Source organism: Eptatretus burgeri, chromosome 16 (genome assembly GCF_056783735.1).
Source record: "Eptatretus burgeri isolate ZD-2024b chromosome 16, Ebu_testis_v1, whole genome shotgun sequence".
NCBI classification, from domain to species: Eukaryota; Metazoa; Chordata; class Myxini; order Myxiniformes; family Myxinidae; genus Eptatretus; species Eptatretus burgeri.
The window spans coordinates 65,207,728-65,221,489 of NC_140976.1; the positions used below are offsets into that span (position 1 = coordinate 65,207,728).

The 13,762-nt window shown below is 42.1% G+C and overlaps 1 protein-coding gene across 9 annotated transcripts in view; it reads left to right on the top strand.

Annotated features, from left to right (window-relative positions):
* Positions 1-13,762, top strand: part of SLC2A11 (solute carrier family 2 member 11) — a 79,520-nt gene that overhangs the window by 10,811 nt on the left and 54,947 nt on the right. For 7 of the 9 annotated variants that reach the window (XR_015052489.1, XM_085860078.1, XM_085860081.1 and 4 more), the window contains exons 2-4: positions 5,208-5,306; positions 5,659-5,819; positions 6,253-6,377. Coding sequence is in view for 8 of the 9 variants with exons in the window: in XM_085860078.1 (XP_085716204.1) it covers positions 5,208-5,306; positions 5,659-5,819; positions 6,253-6,377 (385 nt within the window). In the remaining variant the exon portion in view is untranslated. Of the gene's footprint in view, positions 1-5,207; positions 5,307-5,658; positions 5,820-6,252; positions 6,378-6,497; positions 6,546-13,762 lie in introns of all 9 variants that reach the window. The other 2 variants (XM_085860082.1, XM_085860085.1) reach the window with 2 other exon arrangements.

A 13,762-nucleotide genomic window follows, 5' to 3' on the forward strand; every position in this document is an offset into this window, starting at 1 on the left:
AGAAGTCATCCAGTCCTTTTATCTCCAGCTTATGGAAACATAACTCTGATTCGAATTTTCTTGGTGTAATATGATAATGATTGTTTCAATCTGCCATCTTAGTACCTTGGAGACAGGCTGTTCCTTTTGGCCTTTAACCGTTATGTTTGCACTTATTGAGAAATGGTGAACGGGAGGCTGAGTAAGCAAAGGCTGTTATTTGCTTTGTCTGCCTTGAAAACGACCTGCTCAACAGTACAAACAATGAAGTTAATTTGTTTTTTGTAAGGTATGTAAATAATCATTATTGATCATAGAGGTGGATCCTTTACATTTCAACAAGCAAGAGTTGGAAAAACGTTTTAAGAAATTAGAACTCAAAACTTTGTTTCGCTAACACTGGCATGGTAATGAAATTGTTCACCTTCACGAATATGTAGAACAGGCAATCTATCCGAAATACACTCTTTATAACTCTCAAACCCAACCCACCAAATGAAGAATGAAGATCTGCAGAGTGATTCGAAATGGATGGTTTTAAACTAATAAGCAACTACAATTTTTTTTTAAAATAAAAGAGAAAAATGTTCTTTAAAGGATGCTTCTTATGGTGATGTATCATCTGTCATAATAAATTGTGTGCATCAGTGTGTGAGTGTCTCCTCCATAACTTCAAAACCATGAAACCTAGCAGCCTGAAACTTTGCATGCATACCAAGAAACCTCCAAGAAAGTGCAAGAGTAAAAATTGGGTGTTTGAGTGACTTAAAACATCCCTTTTGAAGATAATTAACGGTCTTGTTTAATTATATCCTTCATCAGGTGATCCTCGGCCATCTCGCTCTCCCTCGATGGGTATTAAATTGCCATTTTGTTTCACCCGCTCAACAATGCCTTGACTTAGAACAGACCGCAAGAGTTTATTTACAATTAAGTTTTTTTTCACTTTCCTCACTCAAATAACCGAATGCCTGTTCATCATAGCTACGAATCGCTGGATACATAGCAATGCTTATAACCACCCGGAGATGCCAGCGTTTGTGACTTTATTTCATTTCCGCACATGTAATAAGCTCTAGAATCTCTTAATGTGAGCCACATTTCAAAATTTATAATGTGAAATTGATCTTAGCAGCAGTTCCGACTGCTAAAAAAAAAAACAAAGTGTTCATTTGTCCAGTTCAGACATTGTTTGACATTCCGGAGGGTGTTTAATATGATCGATCAGCGAGCACGAATCGCTTGCCAAGCCAGCCATTCCTTATCAACCGTTTCATTGGAGAGCTTGCTTGAGTGCTTAAACGACTTGGCGAGTGCTCGACAAGCTGCTTGGATGTTCGTTTGCAAGCCATGGCGATGCACTGCAAAAGTGCCCGCACTGTCCCTCTGTTTTGTCACTCTGCACTGTTGTGCCCCACGGTGCCGTGCGGTGCCAAGTCTGCCATTCCTTATCAACAGATGGATGGATGGAAGGAAAGATGGAGGGAAGGAGTGGATAGAAGGGATGGATCAGTGGATAGATGGATGGATGGATCAAACAGTTGTTTGTAAGCCATGGCAATACAGTAGATGGTGGTGTAAATGACTTTTTTTTTTTTAATCACAGCTGTTGTCGTGTTTTTGAAAATAAAATTACAAATTGACATTCAAGACAATGTTAATTGATAATGTAAATGAAGTACACATATAAATGTGTGTTCTGTTGTCTGATGTTAAATCTGGCAAAACTTTTAAATGTAGCCTTCACCTCCGAGGGCTCATGCTGACCACTACCTGGACACGCTTAGAGATGCACCCTTTGGTAGAGTACTTTAGAGGTTATTAGGGGAGAGTTGTTTCCAAAACCCAAGCTTATTGCACATGCTGCAGGGAATGTAATGTCAGATGAGGGAACAGCAAGTGAGAACTCATTCATTCATTAATTCATGAACACCGGTGGAATTTGCTGTGAATCCACTTTCCATCCCTCTATTCATCCATCAATCCTTCCTTCCTTCCATCCCTTGCCCCCATCTCTTTGTTTTTCCTCTCTCTCTCTCCCCCCTACCCCTCCTTCCTCTCTCTCGACTCCCTCTCTCACCCTTCTTGCAACTTTCATCAAGTGGTAAGCAATGGGTGGTTGTGATAAGTTCCCACAGGTGGTTGTGTTGTGGTTTGGAGGTGGTTATTATGTTGGAGGTGGAGGTTATGTTTGGAGGTGGTTATATCAATAATACCTTCCTCACTCTCCCCTCCTAGCTTCCCACCTTCCTCACCCCTCACCCTCTTCACTCCCCTTATCTCCCTCCTTGCTCTCATTCCCCTCCCTTCCTTTTTCCCTCCCTCCTCCCTCCCCCCTTTCTCTCTCTCCCTTCCTCTCTCTCCCCTCCATTATTCCCCTCCCCCCTTTCATCTCTACCCCTCCCCTCTTCACCCCCCCCTCCTCTCTTTGTCTTCCCTCCCCTCTATTCATATCCCTGTCAGCAAAGCAACGGATTTTATTTATTAGTTTATCATAAATAATAATAATAAGATTAGTTCCCTTGCAAGGAACTTTGACGGAGGAGGAAGTCACCCATTAGGCCCATTAAGCCTGCACTTTCATTGTCAAAAATTCTTTGTTTTTTTCATGTTCTGTCCTTTTTTGAAATGCTGAGCAGCAAGCAAGGAAGCAGCACGCACCATTGTAGTCTTGGGTATGACTCGACCAGAGTTCGACCCAACAACCTCGCAGACTCGGAGCAGACGCTCTGTTACACCACCGAGTCTGGTTTTGTTGTGATATGAGGCTTCAATGGGAAAAAAAAAATTTTGAAACTCCTTTTGGAAGTTGACACCAGTTTTCAATGCATCATAAAGGCTTTGTAGCTTGGTGGCCAGGGGTGAACACAAATGTGTTTTTTAATCTCCCAGTGGGCTTCCTCATGGCACATTCCAACTGGTCTTCAGCTGTTGATAAAGTTATAAAATTGAGCAATGGACTCGAAATCAATAATGTTTCACAATCAAAACAAACAAAGGGCACGCGATGTTAATGTCACATGTAACATTAATCCACAAAGAGAAACAATTACAATGAAGTTGTAATAAACCTCTCGGTTACTTACCCTTTGATGGATTTACACAGGGATTCACACAGGCAGGATTTACACAGATTTACACATGTATTACACAGGCTTTGGATTAAAGAAGATTGAAAGATGTCATGGATTATTTCCTATTCTGTTTAAAATCTTAAACTGCTGATCCTAAAGACACGCTGTGGCCTAACTTTGAAGCATTTTCTTCTGTATGAATAAAACTGGTTTCAAAGTTATATTATTTGAGATAAATCTCATCCCTTTTTAAGATTGATTCCAGGATTGTGACGTCATGGGTGTTCAACGATATAAAAAAAATGAATGTTAATTGCAATCTGGAACCATAATGTTCAAAGATTGCACAACAAACTTTTTAGACTCCATCAAGTTTTCAATCTGAATCCATTTAAAATTCCTTTCTGACAACTGAGACATTGGTAACGTCAAGTATGGCTGGCCATACACTGTACTTCTAAAAGTCATGGGACTACTGTTTGCAGGAGGGAGACATCCACCCAAAACCGAGTTCCAAAAGGAATGATAATTGGCTGTCAGACAGTGGGCACCTCCTTCAAGATAATTTTATTGGTCCTGATCATCAACCGTGGGGAACATCAGCATTAACTCTGAAGACTGCAATCAGCGCAGACCCTGATCATCAAAAATCACATCAAGAGAGAAGAGAACCCTGCAAATGAATTGTTATAGAGTTTGGGGAGTCGGTGGAATGTCGGACAAGTGCCAGTATAGTTCATCCAGCCATGCATTCTTTGAAATGCCATGAAAGAGCAGCTGCACATAATCCTATAAATCATTGGATTAAATATAGGGTTGAGTATGGCTCTGCAACAAATAGGGATTGGAGGGACTTGAAATCTAGAAATAGATTTGGGGAAGGCTACGCACATGTCTGGTGTCACTGTCTATATGTGATGTCCTGGAACACTAAAATAATAATCATTATATTGAGACAAATGAACTTTGATAGATGATGCGTCCGTTGGATACATTTCCATGATGTCCATGTCCATGCAGACTCCTGAAGTGTTTTGAAGATAACTTTGTGTTTGAGACATATATTTGGGTAAATCTCCTGATTGTGTATGACTTGTGGTGGATTAACGATTAAGCTGGTTGGCTGAGGATCTTTGGGTCCTGAGTTCAAACCTTGAGTTCCAAAAAATGGGAAAAATTTTTTTTTAAATATGTTAGTCTGTGACCTTCTTCCTCTTGTCCCCCCACCCCTCCCCCAGAATTAGACCCAATGGTTCCACCCATGAGTATAAAACCTGTGATTGGCTGTGGGTGAGAGGAAGGAACCAGGAAGTTTATGTACAGGAGGAGAGGGTGGTTATTTTGGAGTTTCCATTTGCAGTATAGTTATCGGAAGGTTGTGTTTGGTCGAACCCTTCCTATTGTTGGGGCCTACTGGGGGCCTGGACAGTGGACTCTCTGATCAGTCTCTTCTTTGCTTGGTCATCCAGCTGCTCTCTCCATATGTTGGTTTGGTGCGCTGCAGGCCGCAACGAATGGAAAAATCAAAAAGAACTTTGGATTCAAATTATGGCAAATTAAAAAATAACCTGGGGAAAAAACTGGAAGATTCCAAAAAAAAATTAGGAAAAAACTTTATCAAAAGTACAAAACAACTTTGGAAAAAAACAATTTTTAATTGCAAAATTTGCTAAATATATTTTTTTTTAATTCCAAAATAACTTTGTGATATCAAAAAAATTTTGGAAATTTTAAAAGTCAGTTTTGAAAATAAAAAAAATAACATTGGAGAAATAATAAAGAATTTTTGGAAAATTCCACAATAAGTGAAGAAAACTTGGGTGTTATCCTTGCACGCTGTGCAATATATTTTGGTTTAATTTCACATTTACTATGGGGTTGTTGCAGGTATCGTGTGAACAATAATTGAGAAAAATGTTTAGCAAACTTATCTTAATATTTCACTTTGCTCAATTAATGATGAAAACGACTGTTGCTTTCTTTACCGAACAAATACCACGGATGGAGAACATTTTTCTGTGTATTGTTTCGTAATAAAAGCAAGAACTCATCCATTACCTACCCGTCTCATGTGTTTGTACTTGGTATGTTTTAAAAAGATTTTCAATGAGCAAACTCGTGATGTTCTGTTTCTTGGCACCTGTCCCTTTGCAGGTTCCATCTCTCCACTTATTGCTGTTGGCATCGGCAACGGGCATTGGTGGAACTTTCCAGTACGGCTTCAACATCTCTGTCATGAACGCGCCAACATGGGTACGTGACACCCGGTGTGATAAATCATAACGAGTTTAAGTCAGGGTCACGATGAGATTGAAGCACCGAATTAATGACAAATCTGACAATGTGCAGTTTGTGTAAAGATAATGTGATATTTCAGCTCGAGCTTTCATTTAAACGGTGTTCCCTCAAACACACTCTTTTGTCCTTCTTGACAAGGCCACAGCCAGTCTGAGAAATAATGGCAGACCATGGTGACACCGTGGGATGGTGTATTGCCAGGGCACTATGGGATGCTCAATGTTATCATGAACCCAACAACACCCCACTCCTCACCCCAACCACAATAAAATACAGTGTTTACTGGACTTCTCTTCCCACCACCTAGGACATTAAAAACTTTATCAACAACACCTATTGCGAGCGCTACGGCATGTTTATCGATGAGAACTTGATCACACTTTTGTGGTCAGTGATGGTCTCCATCTACACAGCAGGGGGTGCCTTGGGTTCCTTCTTAACAGGGCCTCTTGCCTCGAAACTCGGCAGGTAACGTGGGGGCACCGTATAATCCATGGCTTCACTAACTTCATCATCTCACAATTAACTTTTTTGGCCCTCTCATGACCCTTGCTCATGTCACTAACTCGGTCAAGCTTCTCACAAACTTCATTGTGTCTATCACAAACTCTTGTACCGAACATCTTGTAGCTCATTAACTTTATCATGTCTCCAACTCGTCCCATTATGTCTTGCTAACTTTACTTGTCGTTTTGTTCAGTTAATTTTGCTGACCGTTCACTTTATTTTCCCTCTCATGTTATCCCTTCATGCTTCCGATGAACTTTGTCGTGTATTTCGTACATGGTATTTAGGTAAATACTGCCGGTATGAGTTCTCATGATAAAAAGGATTATTTCGATTGTCGATGATGAAACAATCATTGTGTCACACTCACTTCTGTCTGTTTGATGAATGGCAGGAAAAAAGCTCTACTTGCCAACAATTTCCTGGCTTTGCTGGCGGCGACCATCATGGGAGTGAGTCAACCACTCCATTTATACGAGCTCATCATTTTGGGACGATTCTTCATTGGCATCAATTGTGGTGAAAACTGCTTTGCTACTGTTTTAAACGTATTGTTTCATCTTTGTAACGGAAATTACCCCCTCCACCCAAGGTGGATGGAGGTTATTGTTTCACCCCTATCTGTTTGTCTGTGAGCAGGATATGTCAACAAGTTGTGCACGGATTTGGACGAAACTTAGTCGACAGGTTGGTTGTGTGATAAGGAAGAATTTATTTCAGTTTGGTGAAGATCCGAATCCGGATGCAATAAGTTTTTAAATTTTTAAGTGATCCTTCCACCATTGAGAGATGGGCCCAAAACAGTTATATTGCATGATGTTTCGAAACATTGCGGACGAGTTAATACAAAACTTTGTGGATGAGTTGGTTAGGTGACGAGAATAAGCCGATTACATTTTGGTGAAGGTCTGGATCCAGACCCGGCCTATCAGTGGGATACAAAACGTAAACTGATCAGCCTGGCAGAGGTTTGCACTCCACCCAGTGCTGTTCTAGTTATTTTGTTTGCAACCTATGGCTGCTGGTTGCATCACTGTTGGGAGCACGGCGGTGCCACTGATACAGTACCCCCTGTTTCCTGGTAAGCTGGTTCTCATCTTGCTGACATCAGACGGATGACAGGGCGAGTTAACCCACCATGGTGTTGTTTAACGGCACGACAGGGGCTCAAACTCAAGACCTGAAGACTGCCTCCCACCTTAACCATTAAGGCAACAACAGGCTTATTTTCCTGCATTAAGCCCATATCATAAAGTTAATTTTCTTAAATTATTAAGATCATGAAACTTACCTTTAACAATAATAATGATAAACTTAATCCATTAACGGCAATGTTGATGGCGACGATAAAGATTAGTTTATGGAGATGATGGTGATGATGATGTTGCAGGATTTGAGGGGGTTATTGTGTTGACTGCCCATGTTAATTTGGTGAATAAATGTGGAAAAGGGTTCGCCAACCCACGATTATTCGAACGCATTGATTGCAATCTGCAAAGCTTGCATCAATAAATTCATCGTGATAGAGCGAATCTACGAAAGGGAAACCCATGAACAGCAAAGGCCCTCCTGTACTTCAATTTTAATAAAATAATGATTTTGAAGAAAATCCTGAAGTTTAGTGCTACTGAAGCAGTCTTGTACACCAAGCACCATTATGCACTTTAGTAAGACGACGTTGAGTCGCAATTCAGGAGATGGAGGCTTTATTGATCACCATAGGATGCAGAGGCAATCATCATCGTACACTGCCATATTGGCGGCATCCTCTTGACCTTGATACACGTCACGCCCTCTCATGCTATATTTCAATATATTGCATCGTTCCTGGACATATTATGAAGGGCATTTGTGTTCTACAGTCTTCAATTCTATAATTCAATTTAAACTAGAACGACACTCATAGAGCGTATAATCTCGCCTCGCATGTTCATTCTGAACAAAAATACCATCGTTAACTGAATATGTTACTATTTCGGCCAACTGCTATTATGGCCCATATACCCGTATCATCCATGCACCCTTTGATGTCACAAAGTTTCTCGGCATGGGCTATGAACGTCATAAATTTAATTCTACACTCACATGGGTCCAAGATCAGATATACGAAGTTTCAGATTTTTCGGATAAGGATTTAAATTTGATAAATTATGGCTGGAATACCACTTCTCCAATGATGTCATCGTTATCACCCTATATACCCCACTGGAAGTTAATGACATATGCTAAGTTTCAATATTTTCCGTTGAGTGGGTTTGGAGAAAGTGATGTCCGAATGTTTTCCTTTTTATCCAATATGGCTGCTTTACCATGCAACCCATGATATCAGAGTTAATAATAAAATATTCTCCATGGGGACTAAGTGACATCATTAATGAGTAAGGACACGATTACACCCTAACAACCAAATAAAAGAGCATCCAAATAAATAAGAAGGTGACACATCTACTGGTCATGGATGATTTAAAACTCTTTGCACCAAATGACAAAAAATTGGCAGAACAAGTGAAATTCGTGAAACGGTCCTTCAATGACACCCAAATGGAGTTTAGGCTCTAAGTGTGCCAAGTACACATTCGTACAAGGTAGACCAACAAAAACGGACAACATAAAAATCGACCAAGATACAACAACAGAGGAGCTAGACAATGAAGCATCTTACAAATACCTTGGAGCAGAAGAGGGCCACCAAATATGTCATAAAAAATGTACAAAACAATTACCAAAGAATACCTGCAGAGAACGAGGCTGATCCTGAAAACATACCTGTCCCCAAGGAACAAAATCAAAGCCATAACCAACTAGCTGGACCAGTGTTCCAATACAACTGTGGAATCGTAAACTGGCCACAAGCGGAAATCAAAAAATTAGACATTAGGACAAGGCAACTCCTCATGATCCACAAAATGTTCGACAAAAATCAGTGCATCCTGATCATCTCTGAATGAGATGATAATCTAGAAGATGTCGTGCACCGAATTGAAACAGCAACAAATACAGCCCCAAGGATTGCAAAAAAGACAAAATTAAAATACAACACAAAATACCAACAGATATATAGTGACAACTGGGAGAAAGTCAAAAGAGCAAGGAAATATAAAAAATGAGTTGGACAGATTGGGAATAGACAAAGGATCACTGGAATTGCTAAGAAGAGATCAGCTCAATTGGGATGGAGAACGAATCATAATAAATGCCCAAGACCAAGGACACCACACGTTTGGCTTTAAGAAAATCGCCGGACTGAGGCAATCCAACAAGTGTAGGTTTTGCAAGGTGAAACAGGAAGCATGAGTCACCTCTTTTCAGGATGTAAAAAAAAAACTCATGTCAGAACAGTTGTGCACACAAAGGCACAGCAAGGAATGGAGATTAATCCACCTGCACAACTGCAGAAATTTCAATATCCACATTCCACAAAACTCATGGAAACACAAATCAAAGCAATCATTGAAAACAAGGAGATAATGCTCACGTACAACCTGATGAGATAGCATCCAGCGTGAACACAGAAAATAAAGCACTGCGACCGGACATAGTACTCAGATACAAAAAGGAAAATAAGGCATGCTGCTAACTGAGGACACAGTACACAGTGATTTTGGTCTAAATAACACAGAAACAAGAAAATGACCAAATACCAAGACCTCAGGAATGAAATGAAAAGATCTTTGAAGCTGAAGAACGCCAAAATTGTACCAGTGATAATTGGAGCAACGGGAATGATAAAGAACCTCACAAAGATCCAACAAACCATCCCTGGGGACATTACCACAAACGAACGACAGTTGAAGGCTGTCTGGGGATCAGGGAAGATCCTGAAAAGACCACTCCGAACAAAACTCTGAGAACAACACAACTTAGCCCATGAATCACAATCCTTCACCAAAATGAAGGTGGATACTTCGAGTCCTGGGAGGACTCTGTTCCACCTACAAAAACCCAAATTATGGAGATAACAATCGACTTCTTGGTGAGATATCCCCCCCCCAACCCCTTCCCCTTCCACAGATCTCCTCGTGTCTCTGTTCCTCACTGTTTTGTCCTTCCCTCTCCCTCCCCTCCTGCCCCCCCCCCGTTGTTGTACATTATGTGTTAGCTCTCATATGAGCCTCTACAATGTATACAAAAAAAACCCACTAATTGCAATAGTATTGTTATGAATTTGGAAGCCTTGTGCACACAAACATACAGGTCCTATAGAACAGTTATATTGGTAAGTATGTGTTTTTAGTAAGAGTCCCTGTCCCTTGTTTAATGGGTGAATAAATGTACATGTGCTGTGAAGTTACTTTGATAGTCAGGGTTTTCTTTTATTTTTAAATCCTCAAAACTACAACAACGCCAGCATCACCCTCACCTTCACCTCACTCTGGCCGACGCCATGGTGGGCAGAGTTCAAGGAGGAGCCTCGCGGCGGCCCTCGACCAATCAGCGTGCTACGAGACGGGTGGCCGCTGCTCAGCCAATCAGACCCTGCGACAGTGAGAAAGGCGGTCCGCGTGACGTCACCACGCCCCCCGGGCCAATCGACGGACTTGCCGCTCGTTTTTGGCCAATGACAGGGCGACGAGCGATTCTGCACGCCAAAACCGTCCAGTGAGGGAGAGCGGAGAGGGGGGAAGCGGCCTCTTCCCCCCTGGACAGGGTGAATAACGTGGCGGCGCGATCGGACCAGAGGAAGAGCTTGCTTAAGAGATCCTTCCTCCACAAGAACCACAAGGGTTGCGCGCCGTGTCTCTGTCGGTGAACAAGGAGAGAGAAACGGGTGACACGAGTGGAGATCGCATTTGCCTGACACGAGTGGTTATCACGTTCGCCTCATACGCGAAAGGTCCGAGTCCCACCATCCCACCAGCTCGAAGACCACACAAGGTGGACAGGTCCGAGTGCATGCTCTGGTCTTCAGCTCGCCTTTCCCTCAGAGTTGTTGGCCTCAATAAAAGCTGTGGCCACCGGTTCTTGGGTGTACGTGTGTGTGTGTGTGTGTGTGTGTGTGTGTGTGTGTGTGTGTGTGTGTGTGTGTGTGTGTGTGTGTGTGTGTGTGTGTGTGTGTGTGTGTGTGTGTGTGTGTGTGTGTTTGTGGTGCCAGTCTATTCAGTAAAACTGCATAAGTGCTTGTACATAAATTGCTATTCCTTCTATATTCGGTTAACTCTGCCTTCTTGCATGCTCCCCTGCCCCATTATAAATAAATACATTTGTTAAATGTATCAGTTTGTTGCTGTGTTTCTTCCATTGGCTTAGCGTGGCGCGTGTTGGTGAATTATAAATGCTGTTGCCACTGTAAATGTACGATTAGACCAACGGAACTTTGGCAACCGTCCGCTCGGGTTGCGCACGGGTCGGGCACGCTAACGGCTCGACTCGTACGAGGGCTGTCGAGGGTGAATTTCCCCGGTAGTTTGGACGATGTGGGTATTCAGGTAAGTTAAAATTGGCAATTGACCCTACCCCACGTGGTCTATATATTGGCGATCTTCGGTCCGTTAAGGGACCCGTCAGCTCCAGAGTTGTCCGGGGTGACGACCTATAAATTCCGGGTGTTCGGTGGAGTTGACTGCAGCTCCATCTAGCAGTCGTGCTCGTCGCCGATACCCGGCCCGCAACGGTATTGCATCCCCTTTAGGGCGAGACTAATAATATTTTAATGAGGTGTAGAAGCATATAAATAAATTATTTCTGGGTTTTACTGCCGTTTCCCTCAGTGGCTATTACATCACCCTATCCAACAAGTCACATTAGTTGTCCATGACTGTTGTTTGTGTCCTTTATAATGTCCTTAAAAACAGTATGTTTCCTGTTTGGAATGATTTTCAATTTTGTTTGACTGCCAGGCAGGGAGATACAGTAAAAATATGACCTCGCCCAATTCTGAGCCAGGGTACAGTAAAACTTGTCTTCCTCTTCATGTTCCGATTCATGTTCAAAATATAACATTCAATTTAAATAAATTGTTCCTCGATCATAAACTGACAAGACAGACAGACTGACGGACGGACATGAACCAATTGCTTTTCCTTGCTCTTCGCTTCACGTGTGCAGGGTAAATATCATGCTATATATATGTACCATTTTAGGGTCATCTCTCAAAGGTGAAGAAACACTTTTAAACGTTTTAAATCTCGGATCTGGCATCAGATCTTCACCAATATATAATCAATTCATCCTTATCTCACATCCAACGTGTCCACCAAATTTTGGCCAAATCTGACCTTGACTTTTTGAGATATTCTGCTCATAGACAAACAAACAGGGGTGAAAACAACCTCCATCCACCTTCAATGGAGGCGGTAATTTTGAATCCTTTAAAGTTTAAACAGTCATGACTATTCTTAAAGCATTATATTGTGATGGTTTTGGAAAAGCACCCCAGGGGAGAGCATACATGGACATGTAGGCAACCCGAGGATGAGTTATTTCAATAGTCTATGTGCAGGTAGACCTTAGCCCCTTGTCTAAGGGTTTGGAGTGGTATGCGTTGAGGTTGGTTTGTGTTTTTCTCGGTGTAATGTTTTCCCTCCTCCCTCTGCTCCTTTCAATCGTTCTTCCAATACCCCCATCGGTATGTCACCCCCCTCCCCTCCATGCGACTTTCAACCCCCATCAGTCCGTTCCAACAATACCCCCTCTGCCTTTCTCAGTGCACCAAAAATCCCCTTCACAAAATCTCAATTCTACAATCCCTTCTTCACCCCATTGGTCGTACCTTCAACCCCGCAACCGGTCGGTCATCCCTTGGTCCGCCTGTGGTCATTAATCCTACGGGCCGATCGGATTACCTTCACCACATCGGACTTTGTCCCTTCTCGCATGCATGTCCGTGGTATGAAGTGCAACACTTTTCCCATACATAATAAAGTACGGCACATCTCGTGTGCTTGATGCAGTGGCACACAGGACAGACGATGTACAGTAAAGAGTGCAGAGAGGAGCCAGAGGGCACATGTGGTGTCTTTCATGCGCCAAGGGTGCGGTGGGGGCTTTGTTGAAGTCCCCTCAGAAGCAATGGCAGTTTCCCACAAGCTGCATCATGGACTTTGTAAGTCCACATCGGATGTGGACCAATGAGAGAGAGGTTCGCACGAGACGAGTGGGGAGAAAGCCATGTCCTGTGTGGAGAAAGGAGCTTATAGCTGGTCGTCGTTGGTGTCCTAAAAGCTTGTCCGGTGATCCAGTGATCCAGTGAGGAGGAAGAAGTCCAGAGTGTGAATGGTGAGATCCACCTCAAAGCCTGTTCTGTGAGCAGTACGGCACAAAAAGCCCAGAACATGGCTTGGTTCATGTGGAGAAGATGATGACGAACTTCAGCAGCTTGACGGGATGGAACACACCAGAAACAGCGTTCCTGTGAACGAAACTCCAGAGGAAATGGAGATCCTTGCCATTGGTATTCTGGACATACCTCAGAGTCAGAGAGGAATATATATATATATATATATATATATATATATATATATATATATATATATATATATATATATATATATATATATATATATACAGTGGGGAGAACAAGTATTTGATACACTGCCGATTTTGCAGGTTTTCCCACTTACAAAGCACGTAGAGGTTTGTAATTTTTATCGATACACTTCAACTGTGAAAGACAGAATCTAAAACAAAAATTCTCAAAATCACATTGTATGATTTTTAAATAATTAATTTGCATTTTATTGCATGAAATAAGTATTTGATCACCAACCAACCAGTAAGAATTCCAGCTCTCACAGACCTGTTAGTTTTGTCTTGAAGAAGCCCTCCCATTCTCCACTCATTACCTGTATTAACTGCACCTATTTGAACTCGTTATCTGCATAAAAGACAGCTGTCAACACTCAATCAATCAGACTCCAACCTCTCCACAATGGGCAAGACCAGAGAGCTGTCTAAGGACATCAGGG